The 18,664-nt window shown below is 44.3% G+C and overlaps 1 protein-coding gene across 4 annotated transcripts in view; it reads left to right on the forward strand.

Moving 5' to 3' along the window:
* Nucleotides 1-18,664, forward strand: part of PCID2 (PCI domain containing 2) — a 339,645-nt gene that overhangs the window by 135,743 nt on the left and 185,238 nt on the right. For all 4 annotated transcript variants that reach the window (XM_078657682.1, XM_078657681.1, XM_078657679.1 and 1 more), the window contains one exon: nucleotides 11,249-11,338. In XM_078657682.1, the coding sequence (XP_078513808.1) occupies nucleotides 11,249-11,338 (90 nt within the window). The remainder of the gene's footprint in view (nucleotides 1-11,248; nucleotides 11,339-18,664) is intronic.

Genomic DNA, 18,664 nt, shown 5'->3' on the forward strand with positions numbered 1-18,664 from the left:
CGACTTCCCTAATTGGGTAAAGTATTCTTTAACAACGTGAACTTGCATGAAATATACGTATGAATGAGTATATATCCGCGTTGACTTTTAATCACCAGAGTGATATCAGTAGGTTTTTCACGAGAGTTGATGCAATTGAGACTAGCTATCGATTGATGCATGCTTTTTAGGTTTCGCCTCGCCGTAGCACTGCGAAGCAGGCCGTAGCACTGCGAAGCAGTGCTCCGCCCAGGCGAAATCTTATGATCCTACAGTATGGGGCTGTGTCCCGCCTCTGTCTTCCATTGGCTAGCTCCATAAATGGAGGCTAGCCATTGGAAGAGATTGGCTGTCAATCACTCTTTCCCCGTCGGTACGCGATTCGGGGGCGTTTCCTTGTCTTTTTTTAAGTCCCGCCCTCTCCTCTTCCCATTGGCTGAAATTTGAACTTCCAGCCAATGGGAAGGGGAGAGCACGAAAAACACGCCCCCGAGCTCTCCTCCATCGCGCTCTCGTCTCCTTTTTCACTATTACCCACTCGCTTTCCTCGAAATTTGGGACTGCTCAGCCATGCACATGTTTTTTCTTTTAAACGTTTCTTGAAATGTGATACCCCAAGCACTTTATCTTCAATGTTGTGTGACCCACTTACTTGCTGGAATCCTACTGCCCCGCATAATTTGCTTACATTAAAATTAAAAGAATAGCCTGCTTCCACATGGCTTCAAGAAATGCGTGCTAATTAACCACACGCGGTACTCGTCCGCTTGCATCGAGGCAACTCTCCCCTTCTCTCCTACAGCTCTTGATCACTGCTGGCATAATTATCCCATTAAAGTGCGTGATTAGAGTGTTTTAAAGTCCCGAAGCCCCGCTTGTGTGTGCCCTTTAGCCTTCCTTCCTGGCTGTGCGCAATGATGATCAATGCGCGCGCCTGTGTGATCGCTTGAGGACCAGCGCGCGGCTTCGATTTGCTGCATTCTTGTCTTCCAGCAACGCGGCTTCCCAGGTATTTAGTGCAGTGAAGTGGCGCGAGGCAATAAAAAACTGTCCTCTGGTGAGTGACGCAAAAAGGACTGGTTCATTATTTCCTGCGAGCTATGTTTGTTTCTTTCTCTCACTTTGACACTCACTGTTTTCTTTGCTTTTGACATCCCTATAGCCTTTATTTTAATTGTATTTCTGTTACTTTGTTCTTATATTTTTCTTTCTTGCTTTCTGTCTTCGTTCCCTTTCTGTACCTCTTTTTCCCTGGCCCCTTTCTCGTATAAACCAGACGTGCTTGTGTCAGCATTTTAAAAGTTATGATAACGACGGCTCCCAGTCAAGTTTCCCTCCCCGCTCAATTTGCAAGGTGGCAGAAAACACTATCTCCAGATGCAGAAGGGAGTTTTCTGTTCGCGCTTCGCCCTCTGAAGCCTGCACTCTGGTGCAAGCGCAGCCGTGTAAGAAAATACATACATGCTCAGGAGACACTGCCCCGTGCTGGCCTCGCCGAACATGTATGTATGCCCAACGCATGCATGGCTGATCTCTGGTATACACAATCCAAAGGATCTCACCCTTGTGCCCGCGTTTATTGTATTTGATTAAAGTCTTGTGCACATAGAGAAGCACGACCTGCCATTTGTGGAAATGTGTTTTGAACCCCTCCTGCACGTGACCCGGCGTGTCACGAGTAAGATCGCCTGTGCCTTCCCCTATCAGCATTGTAAATAGTATTTGAATGCTGTACACGTGGTTACTGATAAACCAAGTTGCACGGTACTATAGTTCAACGGGCTTATGCACCTGCGGCATAGTAGAGCTTTACGGTATCTGCTGTTGACAGGTTTGAAACAACACAAGCCGAGCCAGCATTTCATGTGCCAGATGCCGAGTATGGATGGCTAAGAGTGGCTAAATCTGCGCAGAGCTGACCTCAGCCTTTCATCTGTTAGACTTTGAGTACTTTGAGGTTGCTGGTAGTGCCACGTTTCCTAGAAGCAGCTAGTCCTTTTGTGTTAAGTGCTGGTTGGTTAAAATTCCGATATGCCCAAAAAAGTGGTCCAGTGATGTGGTTTTCCTGTTCCGCCCATCTAAGCCCCGCCCGACCTTTAATTTAAAGGTTTTCCTTTGAGCTGTGCGGATTTCTCTATTTTAGCAGAAGTCCGCTCAGATGATGAAATGCGGTGCCCTAACACCCTGGGTGCAGTAAAGGTGTGCGTCCTCCATGTTTTGAGGGGTCCCCGGATGTCTTTAGTCTTCGGGCATCGCTTTGCTGGGATCGTGCTGCCTTTGTGTCCGCCACAGGAAACCCCCGAGGGTAGGGCATTGTCATGGAGACTAATCTGACGAGTGGGACAAAAGTCGAAAGCACATGCTGGGACTCACGTGAACCCAAGAAGAAGTCACCTTGTCAATGTCTATACTTCATCATAGTTGAAATACAAGAAGCGCCCACGCCCGAGGTACCCCGGCTTGCTTGTGTTCACCTTAGACGCGAGGAGAAAGTGATTGCAAGTGTAGCTAAAAAGCGGGAGATTTAGAGGTGAGAAATAGGGTAGGCGATACAAAAACATGTCCAGGTATCAAAGAATGAATACTTCGCAAACAATGTGCCGGGGAATCAAAAGTACAGAGAACAGACGCTTGGCACAAAAAAAGGCATCAAATCAAAGTGATGAATAATCCCTTCGGAAGTGGCTGAAAGGGACACACGTACACATAGATGGGAAGTCTGTCTGAAAATCCGTTCTGCTGTCCTGTGCGAAGAAAGGAGCCCAGGCCGATGGTGAGACGGCCAAACGAGGCACAGAGGCTGTGAACCGTGCCCCAGATTATAGCCGAAGAGTTTCACAGTTCGGTGTTTTGGGACCTCTGACGTAACGCCAGCAGAGACGAGGCGCCCACCGCGAGACCTTCAGGGAGCACAGACCTGCAGCGTGGGTCAAGAGACTCGGTGGGTCTGTCAGAACGAGACCCCCTGCCTGACAGAACTGTAGCGCCTTGGACAGGACGCGGAGATTCGAGGCGCCTCCGCCAGGCAGCGAGAAGAGAACCCCGTCTGCGGTGCAGACCTACAATGGGACTGGAAGTTGAAAATCCCAACGGAGGGGGCTCTGGTGAACCCACAAGCAGGGGCTGCAGTTGCAGGTACTCGAACTGTAGGGGGCTGGGTCGGGTAGGGTACACTCTGGCTCTGGTGCGGGAAATACTGAGGGGCACTCACTGGTTACCAAATTACTCCATGTGGTCCGGGACAGTGCTCCAGTCGAGGACTTTCCTTTTACTAATCACTGTTTTCAGGTGTGCTAGTCAAGTCGCTTGAGGGGAAACGAGACAGTACTTCCCTTTGCCAAAATGCATTAAGGGGGTTAAGAAAATCCTAGGAGTAGGAAACGGTGTTAATAATGGCATGAACTCACCTGGTAACCGGAGTGAAGGTGTCTGATGGTGTGCATGGGTGTGCTGGCGCGTGTGCTTGGAACTCCGCTGCCTTTGCAGGGGTCGGTGGTGCACACAAGGGGTCTGTGGTAGGATACATGATGTACATTGAGAGGGATGTGCGTTTTAGACTGACGCTTACTCTTGGGGCTATCGTAGGCTGAAGTGGTCTGTGATGGGATACACCGGTATGACGTAACATGTACTGGGGCTCTGGTGAGCTGAAGTTGTCGGTAATGTCATGCAGAGCTGTGATAGAACATGCACTTGGAACTCTCTTGCTTTTATGGGGGAAGAGGGCTGTGATGGGCTGAGGGGGTCTGTGTTGAGATACATGTGGAGGTACTCAGGACTCTGGGATATAATGGGGGTTGTAATGGATGAGGCCTGTGATGGGAATACTGACGTACGAGAGGTGTGTACTTCCCACTCTGATGTATGTACTGGGGACTGTGGTTCACTGGAGGGGTCTGTGAAGGGTTGAGGCTGAACACTGGACTGTGGCACTTCTACTGGGGCTGTAGCTGCCGGTCACATCACATAGGGTATATTTGTAGGAATCATGAGAGATGTGGAAGGGGTGTGTGGTTTTATTATTGGAATAATATTATAGTGTTGTGATTTTAGTTTACGGAGGGCTGTGATTTGAGTGTGTGTTCGTGCAATTGTGCCAGTGTATGTACTCTGGATTGTGAGGGATATGTCTGTACTGGGGTTGGTGAGTTATGTACTGTAACTGAAATGTGCTTTAGTTTTTTTGGAGTATAATTAAGGCTCCGGGTTTATGGCATTTGTTATTTAATATTTCCGTCAGTATTTATCCATAATTATGTTTGGGCCATTTTTATAATTATTTATCCATATTTACTGTATATTTCGGGGATAAATGTGGATGTAAAATTGTTTCCACATTTATTTAACTGATAAACCTGCACACATACTTCGATGCCTGACGTGTTTTAGAAAATTAAGAGGGCAAACATTACAATACACCCTCATCTAAATATTCGCATTATACTACACATGTATGCTGGTGAGCACCCAATGTTGGGGGGGCTCTGTGTGGGTGTGTGGGGGGGGCTCGCAGTGTGTGGGGGGACTCTGTGTGAGTGTGTGTGGGAGGGCTCTGTGTGGGTGTGGGGGGGCTCTGTGTGTGTGTGGGGGGCTCTCTGTGGGTGTGTGGCATTTGCGAGAGATTAAGCTATTGGCATTGTAAATGACAATGCCATTTATTTATCTGTTTTCAAAACCAACACATAAATAAAAATGTTGTCATTTAAAATGCCAATAGCTCTAACTTTTGCAAAGGCGAAACCGTTGCATTGTAAATGCTTGTTCTATATATGTATATACATAGTCGGACTACCACGCAATTTGTGTTAGAATGCGATTAAATCGCCACTGGGACAATACTTCTGTCACATGATTTACAATATGTTACAGCGGAATGAATTTGAGTGGCACAATGAGGGGTTAGACACTTCTATACATAGGCATGGCACTACATGTTTGGGCATGCTCACTCACGTGGCATTCACTTTAGACCACTTATTATGAAGCAGGGCAGCAAAATTGCCTGTGAATATGTATTAAATGTTGTTTGTCGGTGTCCTTTTTCTTTCAGATGGAGCCTGGCAGTTGACCCACACTACATTTTACACTCCACGAGGAGCAGCTACTCTGCCCTTGCCTTACTGATAGGATAAGGAACTCCCATCCTTTAATTCCCTCACATAGGGGGTCCAATTGCCCTGAAGAAAGTCCTGGACCTTTATGGCCATTGTGGACTGAAACATGTCGGCACTAGGGTCGTAGGTCCATAATTTCCTAATAAGACCCACTTTTAGATTTTTTAATTACCCAGCCAGACCCAAAAATACAGGGAAACCGGGGATCTGCCTGAGGTATTTTATCTTTAGAGCCCCCTCTCCTCTTATCTATTTAAAGAACTCCCAACACTGTGGTTGAGCCTACCCCGACTTCTAGGGGTCGGGGTGACCCGTTGATGAAGCATGACACCACTAGGGTGTGTGAGGGTAATATAAACAAAATAGTTTTTTTCCCTACATTCATGGTTGGGTTAGGTACAATCTTACACTAGAGAGTCCCCCTCTATCTCTATTTCTCTACCTCGGGTACAGTTTAATTTCTAACACAACTGACCACTACGCGGTCAATTGGAGTATCTTTTTGTGTTTTGTATTTACTTAGGGAGGATATACTCCGGTTACTATTACCTCTCAAACCCTTCGGGCATCTGGATCTTTCCAGTACCCATACGTGCCTATATATGTTTAATTTCTTCAATTTTTATAGTTGTGCAATTTCTACTTTTTGCAGTAATCATGATCAAAGGAAAGGCTGCCGCTTACTGCTTATCCTGTAATCTGGGAAATTACAAAAAATTAGGAAACAACTGAATATATATACCTGGGACTGTTGTTTGACAGGCTGGGTTCCTTTAAACGGCATACGGAGGGCATGTGGATAAAAGCCAACAGCCTTTCATCGCCTAAGAGGAGCAATTGCTGAGTCAACTTACACTCTTCTGCTGGAGTTAATACAGGCCAAACCACTACCGACCCTAGCCCATGGCAGCAAGGCATTAAGGGGCAGAGATACCCTTAATCTAGACAAACTCATAATAAGGATTTTCAAGTCAGCATTTCACCTTCCAGTGCATACTTCATTGGCTCAGCAGAGACTGGAGTTTGGCCTTAAGAAACCATCCCTTGCCAGGCAATGGGAGCTTGTCAAGTGCGGTTACAAACCAAAAAACGCTGCCCCGAAAACACTCAATCACCATCTCTGGGAAGAAATTGTCAAAAGGAACAATTTCCCAGAAAGGAGCTACCTCCTCTCGGTCTTAGCATCCCTCAGCCTGAATCAACTATTGGACTCAGCCGCCAGCTACTCTCAAGTTAAGAGCACTGTAAACAAAACATTCAAGCAGGCCGCTGCTGGCTGACAAAGAGGTAGCCTCAAAACAACAGCACACCTGGCTAATAATAGCTACTTACTAAACGCAAGTACCTGGACCATACCTGGATGCATGCATCAGCGCTCCTACCAAAAGAAGCCTCTGGAAATACCTCCTAGGCTGCCTGCCTTCGCTTCTACACTTGTCCTTGTGGCAACACACTGACAACATGGAGGCATGCCGCTATGCGGTCAAGGTCCAGAAACCATGGTAAACCAAATTTACATAACAAAGTGAACATTGGAGGATTGAAAAGTTATACTAAAACCAGCATTCAACATCAGAGGGCTACACCACTGCAGACAGGCAACTAAAGCCTAATTTATTCCTTCAGATATACAGTTAAACTGCTGATTGGTGAAATATCTGGCAAGAGTTGAGCAGAAACTCCGAACTCTTGGCAGTTGAAAACAAATCAGAGGCCTATGCAGAGAATCGAATTTTGATCTCTAAGCTCTTCTGCGCTCGTGACTAGGTCAGCTCGTCATGGGCGTTACCTGCGCTGCACGCGTGACGAGCTGACCTTGTCACGTAACGAGGGTTTTTGCGAATCGCAGCGCGCAGCGGGAAAACCGCTAGTGCGCATGCGGTTAAGCATAAGATCAGTTGAGCTCTCTCTGTCACTTACCGCATCTTCTTGCACAACCAAGCACAGACACTTTATGCAGCTTGGCCTCAATTGATCTTTTTATAACGGGAATTCTGTGGTACCTGCTTTTTAAGAGCCACATGTCCTGATGCTGCAGCGAAACCTGAACTGAGATCCACGCTCTACAATTCCAGTTCTCACCGCTGCTGGTCATGAGTTCACAGACAACATTACCATTAATTAACTTTTCAGAAACATTTCTATTGCTGTATTACACAGCTTACAGCGGTTGCTATCCTACACAAGCTGTACAACGTTTTTAACTCCTTTTATTTTTAAATGCTGTACATGATTTCCCCAACTGGTGCAATGGTTTTAATTAATTATGCACTTATATAAGCTTGAAAATACTTTTTGCAATAGCGTTTTAGTGTGGTTTGTAGTTCTAGCCTGATGATTAGATGTCCTAAGATGGAGGGTGGTCCTTCGGATGGGTTTGGTTCTCTTGGCCCTCAACCCCTATCTGTTTATATGCCTATTTTAATTGTGCGGACTTATCCTGAAAGAGTTTATCCCTATTGATCAAGTTGTATTTATTGCTCCAATTTATGGTAGTCTATTCTCGCTCTTATTTGCCACGTTATCTGTTCCACTTATTGCTGTTTTCTAGTTATGGGTGATAATGGAGCTTAAATTAAGATGAGCGGTTTTTCTTTTGTCTTATCAACAACCATTGTGATTGTGTGCAGGTGACAGATGTGTTCTGTGCCATTGGCTTTGTCGTTGGGATTTAATGTGTGTATCTATGTACTTGATTCCACAGTGGCACTGTGTAACTCAGCCTTGTTGTAAGATTGTCCAACAATCCATCAGTGGATTGCTGGTCCGCATATAATCTCAATGGAATTGTGGGAATGGGAAAAATGGTGCTGTGTCTAGTGCAAGTTTGACCTATTGCACCTTGGCGAAGACTGTTGGCTAACTTCCACTGGGAATTCATATCCCTCATTGGAAGGCTGTAGCACCAACCTCAAGATATAAATGCCCCAGTAGTTGTTACCAATGGAAATAGATGTGTATTTTCCCCAACAGCATCTAAATGTGTTATAGAGGCGTCATTTGGGCCTTCGGTGATTTTATTAATTACATTTATGATGTGTTATGAGATTTCCAGCTTGAAACCATGAGCATGGCGTCGGTTTTTCTTTGTGTATCCATCAACATTGATAAATTGCAATAGGGATTTGGCTTGTAACCTTTAACCAATGTTTTTAATGGAATTCTACTTTCTTTTGCGTTGATAAGGACTAATTTTACTAGATAAATATATTTTTCACAGAAAAACGTCTGTGTATGCACATGCGCATCTATAATGCAAACTGAGCTAAAGCCAATTTGTGGTAATGGTTGAGTTGAAATGTTCATATGAAATTGATTTTAAGACTTGCTAATACATTTGGTGTGAAATTTGACTGAAGATCCCAGCCAAACCTGGTTCCTACATTTCAAATTTCATGCAGATTGGTCAAGGGGAAAAGTTATTTGGGATGATCTAAAAGTAGGAGGTCCCTTGTAAAGCCTCCTGGTAGTTTTTGCTCTTCAGTACAGCAAAAACTGCCAAAGAGAATTAGACCTAGATTGACACGAAAGTAAAATGTTACTCCGGATATGCATTTTGTTTGTGGCTTGGTATAAGTATTTGTGCTCGAGCAAGTGATTGGGTTGGGTCTAAAGGGGTTATTACCGTATATTTGTGCCATTAAATTGTATATTATCCACAATACTGGATCCATAGAGGGTCGGAGGATAACATTTTAAAATTATTCAACCCTATTTGGATGAGAAAGCATTTTCTTCTGTGACTTCATGAATAGGTTCTGGAAGCTGTGAGGTCTACACATGAAGTCCCACACCTGCCAGTGATTAGGACTTACAAATGTCAAAATTGTATCTGCAAAACTTGTGACATATAATACAGACTTTTTTTAAAATTTGGTACAAAAGTGCAACCTGTTTCTGAAAAATATGCAGTTTCTCTAGGCTTACTACTTTGAAGGACACTCTCTAATACTTTGTGAGCTGGAAATGAGTGTTTTTAAAAGTATAAACCAAAGTAGTTTGCTAAATTTATAGAGGCTAATTTGGAAGAGCAGCTTTCTGCAACACATATATGTCACTTAGTGGAACTTAATGATTTAGAAAAAGAATGATAAAAAAAGTCATGATTGTAAAAGAGGAGGGGGATGATACTGTGGGGCTGGTGCAATCAATTGTGCAAAAAATGTTTTAACCTGCAACAAGTAACATGCATAACTTGCTAATGGTGCTTAAGCAAGGAGAGCTCTGGCACAATTTCTTGGACACTTACAATGTGCTAAAGCATCTGGCAGAAATGCACAGCGTTGTATATTGTATGTAACGACAAGCTATGAAAACCGAAATGAGGAGGGTGCTCTGCATTGTCCTGTATGAAACATTCTACAGAAAATGATGACCAAGAAAAGGATACGGCGATGTACTACATGAGGTGCAAATCCCATTTCTGGGGCACGCAATAAAAAAAATGGAAATCTCCAACTACTTTTATGGCTATCCAGTAGTCATTTTGTGTTTTTTCCATCACCTGTGTTTAGTTTTTGTATTCCCCCAGGTTTTGAGTTTTTTTTGTTTGTTTTGTTTTTACTTTTTGTTATGTTGTGGATGAAAACATAAAAACAACCACAAAAAAAACCAAAGGATGTTTCCATAATCGCCTCTTCCTCTTAAGTGTGTATATTCTTCTATCATATTTTCTTTCAAAAAGGCTTAACACCCTGACATGTCTCACAATATGTTGTGCACGTCTCTGACAAGCAGATTGTGGTGCTGTAGAAGCTGGACACATAGCCCACTATGTTCAGTCTTTTCAAAGTTCTGTGTCAAATTGGAAAATATGGTGTAGATTGGTCTACAGGATTCAAAAGGTATTGGGATTCCAAATCAAAATGTGCCATTTCTTTATAACACTTATTCCGACTTTCAATACAGATACGCAAATGCTGCTTCTAAAATATAGAGTTTAAATGTTATGACTGTATGATGAATACTTTCAGTGGTAACAAGGAAGCATGTAGGAAAAATGCAAGTTCTCTTTCCTTTTGTGGTAGTACACTTAGAGTCTAGGGATATACTCACTGAAATATGTTGTGTGGCTAAAAATGAATAAACGTCTTTGATTTTGCAAAGATAGAGCATACACTACAGGTGACTACTGGGCTTTATGATAGAGGGCGAGAGAGGTGGATGGAAAAGGAAAAGAAGTCTGAGTGGAGGTCAGGGAAAGGATGACACTCGTCTCTTCTATTGCAGAACAGAATGAAGGAGAATATGACTGGGAACTCATCAAGCCTCAAAGGAGAAATAACATATTGTCTTTTAAAGCTTTCTCTTTCCATTAGAGGATCATGACAAAGTAACTGTCCACCTCTATTCTCAGAACGCAGCTACCGATCCAGTTACCTTTTGACTGTATCCCTGCCTTTGGCCCTGTACATCAGTCTGCTGCCTTTTGTGTAGGCTCATGCTATACAAATACTTCATACAAATGTAATTTTTTCCTTAAGCAGATGCTTATGGACAGTTTGTAATGGTCTGATTGACACATACCTGGATGATCCCAAATCATTGGTCTACAAAATCTCTGTGACGTGTTCAAATTTGATGTTTCCTGTTTGAAGGAATAAATATGCATCAATTGTGGTTTGAGGAGATTAAATTGATTTGATTAAAATCAAATTATTTATAATCTAGCGCTAGACCCAAGATTAGAACCCAAGGTTCCAAAGTCAGCAGCTGGGCCACTAGGCCTCATTTGAGGTAGACACTTTCCCAATAATAGGCTTTGCAGATTACTTTTTAAACTCTGTCCTGTGTGTGATTTGATTAAAATCAAATTATTTATAATCTAGCGCTAGACCCAAGATTAGAACCCAAGGTTCCAAAGTCAGCAGCTGGGCCACTAGGCCTCATTTGAGGTAGACACTTTCCCAATAATAGGCTTTGCAGATTACTTTTTAAACTCTGTCCTGTGTGTTTGGGTGATGGTCAAAATCACTTGGTGAAGGGTTTATGCAAATTAGTTAGGTATGGTGTGCAAATGCGCAGAGCCTCAAACACTTTTGGATGTATGTCATAACTACCCAGGCAAGGCCCTAGCTTTCTCGCATAGTCCTCCACTGTATTTCGATGCTGTATTTTTAATGAAACTACTCATGGAAAAATATTTTTCTCTCCAGGTACTTGAAGCAATTGAAAGCAAAGATGGACTATTTTGTGCAGAACTTGTTTCCTTTAAACATCCTCATGTTGCCAATCCAAGGCTTCAGGTAAAAATCTTTTTTTGGGGCAAACTACATGAATCTATGTTCATCAGGCAAATATCTGGCAAATATGCATCTTTAACTGTGCTCTTTAGAATGAAGAAGCTGATGATCTATGTTTAGCACTAAAAATAAAATGTTCACATGATATGAGACGGGCCAGTGCTGATTTTACTATGCATAAATGTGTTCCCACTTTTACTTGCTGCATTAAAAATTAAGGAGACAATTCTCAAAGTTATACAATAGACAATCCGGACGGTTCAGTTTGAGGTTTATGGAGTTGCATTAAATAATTTGAGTAAACTTCGGTAAGCTACCCTATTAATCACTTATTGTTGAATCTTTCTCAAAGTGACCAGGCAGCCAGGAACTGAAAACATAGATCAATAAGCCTAAAGAAGTGCCATGTCACATATTCATAGCCTTCCATGGTCAGTTTGCTGTCCCTGCCCCTCCTACCTGCCTTCTGTTTTCCGTGTGCTGGCACTTTCCCTACTTGCATGCCCCCCATGGTCACCTTGCTACCCTGCCCTCCTGGTCCACTTGTTACCCTCTCGACTACAATTTGTGGTCCTTGTGCTACAACACCCCCTTTCCCCACCCTCCCACCTCCCTGTGGCTATCTTGCTACTTGTACCCCTCCAGTCCGCCCTCTGGTGTCCATTAAAGTGACACAATTTTGTGAATTTCCTGGAAACATGAAAATGTCTGCATAAATTATGCAAGTGAAAACGTTGTGTGAAATGGTGAGCCACCTTATATGCCTTAACTGGGAGTGAGTAACTGGCTGTGAAAGCTGATAACCTAAGCAAAATGTTTCCCCTCCTTCCTACTGTCTGCAAATATAGATTACATATTCCCCAAACTCCGCTCCCCATTTTTTTTGTTCAACTGTTGATTTGACCTTTTTGTCATAGCATCTGTGGTCAGTGGTAAAAAAGGATTGAATACTGTTTCTTATGGTCATGACTCTTTGCAGTGACTTGTGCTAATTCTTTTGGCTAACATAACCTTGAGGCTTGGAGGTCTTACTGCCGTACCACGTCTGTTGCTCTACTGTTACCTCATTTATAATTGCATTGCTTGTATGATGTAGAAAGTGTTGTTGTACATCTGCTCTCTCCTTTCCCCCTCATGCCCTCCCATTCAGTTTGTCCTGACATTGAGTACATTTTCAAATATACCTGTGAGTGCTCGGTTGCAGCAGGAAGACCAATGTTGTACATCGCTTTCCCCCGTACTTCACTGTGTATTCCCAGCTCAAATTAAAAGCATCATGTATCATACCATGTTTTTTTTAACCATGTAAATTGTACATTCATCAGTCACCCACTATGAAAAATCCTGGGAGTAACTTGGGTAACTTAAGTTTGGGGACAGATCAAAATTATACATTTATTTATCAAAGCATAAAACAAGCAGCAAATATACATAATTTAAAACCAATAACAGTTAAAATAAATAAGCAACACCCAATAGTTCCAACATTACATGAGTAAAATGTTTTTTTTCTAAAAGACATAGATAAGTGGTCACAGTGCACATAAAAGTTCCAAAGGCGAGCTAACTGATTGTTCCTAATAAGCCAGGCTGCCTGCAGGAATTTAGATACAGCCACCACAATCAGTCGAATAATCTATTTTGAAGATCCTAAGGGCATATATTTGATAAGTTAGGCGCAAAAGCCAACAGAGTGGGCAATCCGACCTCAGCTTTACATCCCACGATCAAGTGTACATAGCAATTTTGTGAGAGTCCCATACCTAAATGGCAAAAATAATGAATGGGCTCGTAACAGGCCTTATGTAATTTAGAAAGCCCTCTGCCCTAGGCACGGATTTGTGCATAAAACATGTCTTGTAAGGCTCCCTGTGTGGCAGGACAATTCATGTTGGGCAGCATTTCACTCCCCATATCTAGATTTAACCACCACACCCACAGCGGCCGGGATAGATGATGGGTCTTCCCAGAAGTTGGATAGGCATAGCCCATACCATGATTTTTCAACATAGGCCAGCCACTTGTTCTTCTTGTAACAATGTAGTTTAACAGTGTCAATAAGATCCTCTCTATAGAGATGTAGGTCTTCAGTGGCTCAAATACATACCCAGTAAATTAGCGGCCTAAGGGCAACCAGCGCAAAGACCGGGTTAGCCCCTTCCATGCTCATGACGGAACGGTTCCGTCATGAGCGTCGGTTGAGCTGTGCTCATGACGGAACCGTTCCGTCATGGTTCCATAAGCTCAATGGAACGTTCAGCACAGCGCGAAAATTCGCGCCGCGCTGAAGCGGTTAAGATCAAGGTCCAGTGTTAAATGTACCATGGGTGTCCCCCCTCACCAGACCAGTAAGAACTCAGATAAAGTTGTTTTGATTACTACTCCGAATTCCCTTATTTATTTATTTATAAAGGATATCGGAGCGCTTTACATTGGCAGTATCTCCATGATTCAGCACCATATAGTGCTGCACTCTTGCTTGGATCATGTAGATCTTCATTACAGGAAAAGTTGGTAACCATGAGGCCATTTTAGCAAACCTGAGCATTCTTCATGCTATATGATTTAACTGATATGAGCGTTTGAGGATCCACAGGGGTCTCAAGAGGCCGAGTGCACCTGACCGATCCCCCCAATAATCAAAGTCCCTGACCCTTTCTAGTACTTCCCTTTCCAGGTTTACAGTGCCCTTCATCCTTTTCTTTCTGGAATAAGTCATCTGCTTTCATTTAGAAACATTATTTTCAAGACCATTCTCAGAACAAAACCGATTAAATTTGTCTACAAGATTCCGGAGATCCAGCTTAGTTTTAGCCTATGAAAGGTTATCATCAACAAAAAAAGAGCCGCAACTTTCTGTGTTGCAAGAGTGGGGGAATCATTAGCACAATTAGTCAAAAACTTGACAAAATTGTTGATATAAAGGAGGAAAAGAATGGGAGCCAAAACACTGTCCTTGCGCACACCCATGTCTACAGAAATTGGCTTGGTTAGTTCTCCTTTCCTACCACATCGGACCCTAGCAAAATTCTCCCAGTGGAGGCACATAATGTTAAGCAAATTACAAGGACACCCCGTCTCAGTTAGGGCTTCAATAATTTCTTCTCAGGTACCAGGTTGAAAGCCGCACAGAGATGAATATGTACTACAAAAAGCCCCCCCCCCCCCCCCCCCCAATCCAAAATCTACCTGTCTTTTACTTAGACAAAAGGAAGCGGAAGACCTGATCAATCGAACTGATCTTAAATCTAAATCCTGCCTGGAGATAGAACCGGATATGGGTTTCCTCGATCCAATCCAAAAGTTTCTCCAGGATTTGTTTGCAGAAAAACTTTCCAAGTTATCCAAAAGGCTAATAGGGTGGTAGTTAGTTAGGGTGCTTGGGTTTCCCTTCTTGAAGACTGGGACAATCTCAGCCCCTTTCCAAGTAGTCTGCATAGCTGCCACTGCTGCAATTGTTTTTGTGACAGTATTAATTCAGGGGACACATGTATTAGGGTCAGATTTGGAAAGGTCTGCTGGGATCTGATCTAGTTCAGGTGCCTTCTCACGCTTTAGCGATGCGACCGCATAAGCAGTTGCTGCTAAGGTAAAACTAAAGGAGTAGAGAGCTCCCTCAGTACTGCGAAGCAAAATTGGGTTCATGTGTACAGGAGTAAAGTTTCTCAAAACGGGCTACCCACTCACAGGACAAAATAGACATCTTAGCTGGCTTCCCTAAATATTCACCACTCAGACTTACTAATTAGCAAAGTTTCTTTGGGTCATTATTAGAGGAGACTCCTGAAAGGTCAGACCATTTATTACACTTGCTTGCTGCTTTGGCTTGCCTTATTTTGACCGGATATTATTCTCGACATAACCATATCTCTTGGTTGGCTCCTTTCTTGATTGCCCAAAGGAAATTTCTCTTAGCTTCTTTACAACGCTTTGTAAACCACTCATTCATGGAACCCTTTACAGGAGCCCTCCTGAACTCATTGAGAAGGGAAATCTTTAGGCCCATCAAATAATTACGAGTGCTCGGCTATAATCATTAAGTTGTTCGCCCAGTTGTCGGACATATACTCCAGGTGCGAAACAACCACTACGTACATATCTGAAAGTACCTCGAGAGAGGAACACACATGCCTCTCACTTCATATTTTTACTATTGTCCGTAACCTCTAATTGTTGATCATGCAGCTTAAAGAAAGAGAGTGAAACGAGGAGACAAACTCCTTCATAGTTAATAATAGGGGATTAAGGTTACTCTTGTCCCTTTCAGACACTATCATATCTTCCATCAGTCTCCATAATTTTAAATCTAAGATGATATAATCAGTAAAGCTTACATATAACCTTCTTCTAAAAGTGGGTACAGGCATAGTATCGGAAGGATGGTGACCGTTGCATGCTCCCAGTCCTTAGAGTAAGGCTTACCAGTTGGAGAGCAGCCCTTGTAATGTTACTGTTCATTAGAAAAGTTAATTGAGGCATTTCCTACACCAAGTCCTCCTTGTGGCACAAGTCCTGAGTTATACCATTGGGTTTATATGTGAAATTAAAGTCACCTGTCACAATGACCTAACAGAATTCTGAGTGACGGACCAAGATCTCATTTAACAGGTGGAGCGAAAGTGATTCTAGCCAACTGCCTAAACTCCAATTATATATGCTGATTAACGAAAGAGACGTGGCCTTAGAGAAGGAAAAAAGTAGCCAGTTTGGAGTTCTACTACAGAACCAGAAAGTGTGGTTTTTACCCAGACAAACAACCCACCCGATGGACATCCTCCTAAGGACCTAACTGCAGGGATACAAAAACTCTTGAAACACCTTCTATGTACTTGTGCTGTCAGCCATGTTTCCTGGAAGAGACAGACCTCATGGTTGTCAATATATGATCCCTTTGCAGTCATCAAGCTTGTGCTTGATCCCAGCAATGTTACAACCAGCAGCTGTGGAATTGGGCACCAGTGTATCAGAGGAGGTTACATTTCCAGGTAATGTCAGTTGCTGCTGGACAGTAATCCTAGGTTGGGTTTTTCCTCAGCAGACGGATGGTGACAACTTCTTGTAGTCGTGCACTGTCCGCTATGGATTCTCGAACATAATCAGGAGGTGCCAATGGTCAAGGTCTGGAAAGATGAATGAGAGGATTAGAAGGAGCTGGCCTTAGAGGTTCCAGTACTAGAATAGAAGCTCCATGAACATAAATGGGCGAGGTACCTATAAAACTATGTTCTACATGCATTCAGTCAATCTCATGAAGGGTCAAAGGCGACAGTTGATGGTTAACTCTATCGTTGCTTGGGATCAGTGATCGATTAATGAGTTTGGGACACAGACCTAGGCCGCAGATGGCGTTAAAGAAATCCAGTGGCAGTAGAGAGATGACAGAACTGGGTTTACTAAGGGAATGGCAATTGCCCAGTAACATCTGCACAATGGCAGGAAACATGAAACTAGCAATTTTACTAGTATGTAAACCACGGAGGACCTAATTTTTGAGCTGGGCAAAAGTGAAGGGTGGCAAGCACTGCACAATTTTTTTTTTTTTTTAAACTCTTTTTTTTTTTTTACTAACCGTGCTCAGTCTGACATATCCATCCATAGGTCACATTGCATCAGTTAAACAGGCAGTGTAAGGCAAACCGAATAATCACAGTTAGCCAGCATCAAGACAATCACAGTGGAACCCATTACCCTAGGCCTCCCCCATTCCCCTGTATCTTCTCCAAGGCCCCCATATCTTCTTCCAATTTTTAGGGAACCCCCTGCTCTTATAAATGGTCTCTTCTGCCCTCTGGCACCAGTCCAGGTCCCGCTCCCACTGGTCACACTGTGTGGGCGCCGACGCCCCCCAAGCCCTGGCGATATTCCTTTTGGCCACGCCAGCCGCCATGGCCAGCCAAAGTTCCCCATACCCGGTCCAGTCAGTGGGTCCCTTTATCATTAAAAGCAGCCATTTGGGTTCCCTCGGGACCGGAAACCCCACCACCTCTGACATTATGTCAGTGACCTTGGTCCAGAAGGTAACCATCTCCGGGCAGTCCCAAAGAATGTCGTAGAAAGACATCCCGAGCACACAGAGAGGACTGGCACCCCCTCCCCCCAGGTATACGACCGAGTGCGGGGGTAGTACACCCAGTGCAGAATTTTAAGTTGCACCAACTGGAACGGGACTCTGATCGCAATTTCCCGCGGGCTTTGTAGGGCGTCCTGCCAATCGTCGTCATCCAGGGGGCCCAGATCCCCCTTCCAGGTTGCCCTTAATTACACCAACGGGTCCAGCATATTGTTGATTAACTTACGGTAGATCGTGGACATTGGCCTGTCCAGAATGGGATCCAATAATAACCGATCCTCCAAGGGGGAGTATTCGGGGACGGACACGTCCCCTCGAATATGGGATCGCAGTGCGTGTACAAGACGCGTGTAGTGGTAGTGATGCGAGTCCCGCAGGTCATATGCTTTCTGCAAGTATGCAAACGAGCGGGGGGCTTCTCCCTTCCACACGTCCCCCAAGTAGTCCATGCCAATAAGTTGCCAGCCTTTGAGGCCCTGCAGCCTGGTCACTTCACGCAGCTGTGCCAGGGATCTATCCGCAGGAACGCGGCCTTATTCACAACTGGCCCCCTCAGGGTGACACCCACCGGCGAGTGGTCGGAGAGACAGCGGGCCATAATTTGGGGGTCTGAAAATTCCCCCAATTGATCAGACCGAGTGAGGAGGTGATCCAGTTTGAGAAGGACCCGTGCCTGGCCGAGTAGAACGTATATTGACGCGCAGAGGTATGATGTGCCGCCATAGATCGTTTAGGCCAAATGACTCCAGAAAGCCCTTTAGACCCAACTCCCCCCGATATCCCCGCCCCCACCCCAATCTGTCAAGATCCACCATGAGGACTGCGTTCATATCTCCACCCACCAGGAGCGTCCCAAGGGGAAGATCAGTCAAGAAGGCCCCCAGTCGGGCATAGGTCGTGGAGTGGAGGCCCGGTGGGACATAGCTTGAGCAGAAAACAATTGTGCGTCCCTCCCAACCACCCGCCACTGCCACCATGCACCCCGCATCATCTGTCCATTTCCCAGAAAGGACTATCGGGAACGTCTTGCGTATGAGGATGCCCACCCCCCTGGAACCAGATGTAAAGCCAGAATGGGCCACCATTCTGTACCCAAAGCGATCCAGGGCCTGGCAGCTGTTACCCCGCACATGCGTCTCCTGCAGGAGAACCACGTCGGGGGGAGTGCCGCTTCAGGTACTGTAGTACAAGCGTACGTTTAATCTTATTACCTAGGCCATTGACGTACTGTCAGATACTCTCACCAACACAGGTCTCCG

This window comes from Lissotriton helveticus, chromosome 8 (assembly GCF_964261635.1).
Source record: "Lissotriton helveticus chromosome 8, aLisHel1.1, whole genome shotgun sequence".
Taxonomy (NCBI): domain Eukaryota; kingdom Metazoa; phylum Chordata; class Amphibia; order Caudata; family Salamandridae; genus Lissotriton; species Lissotriton helveticus.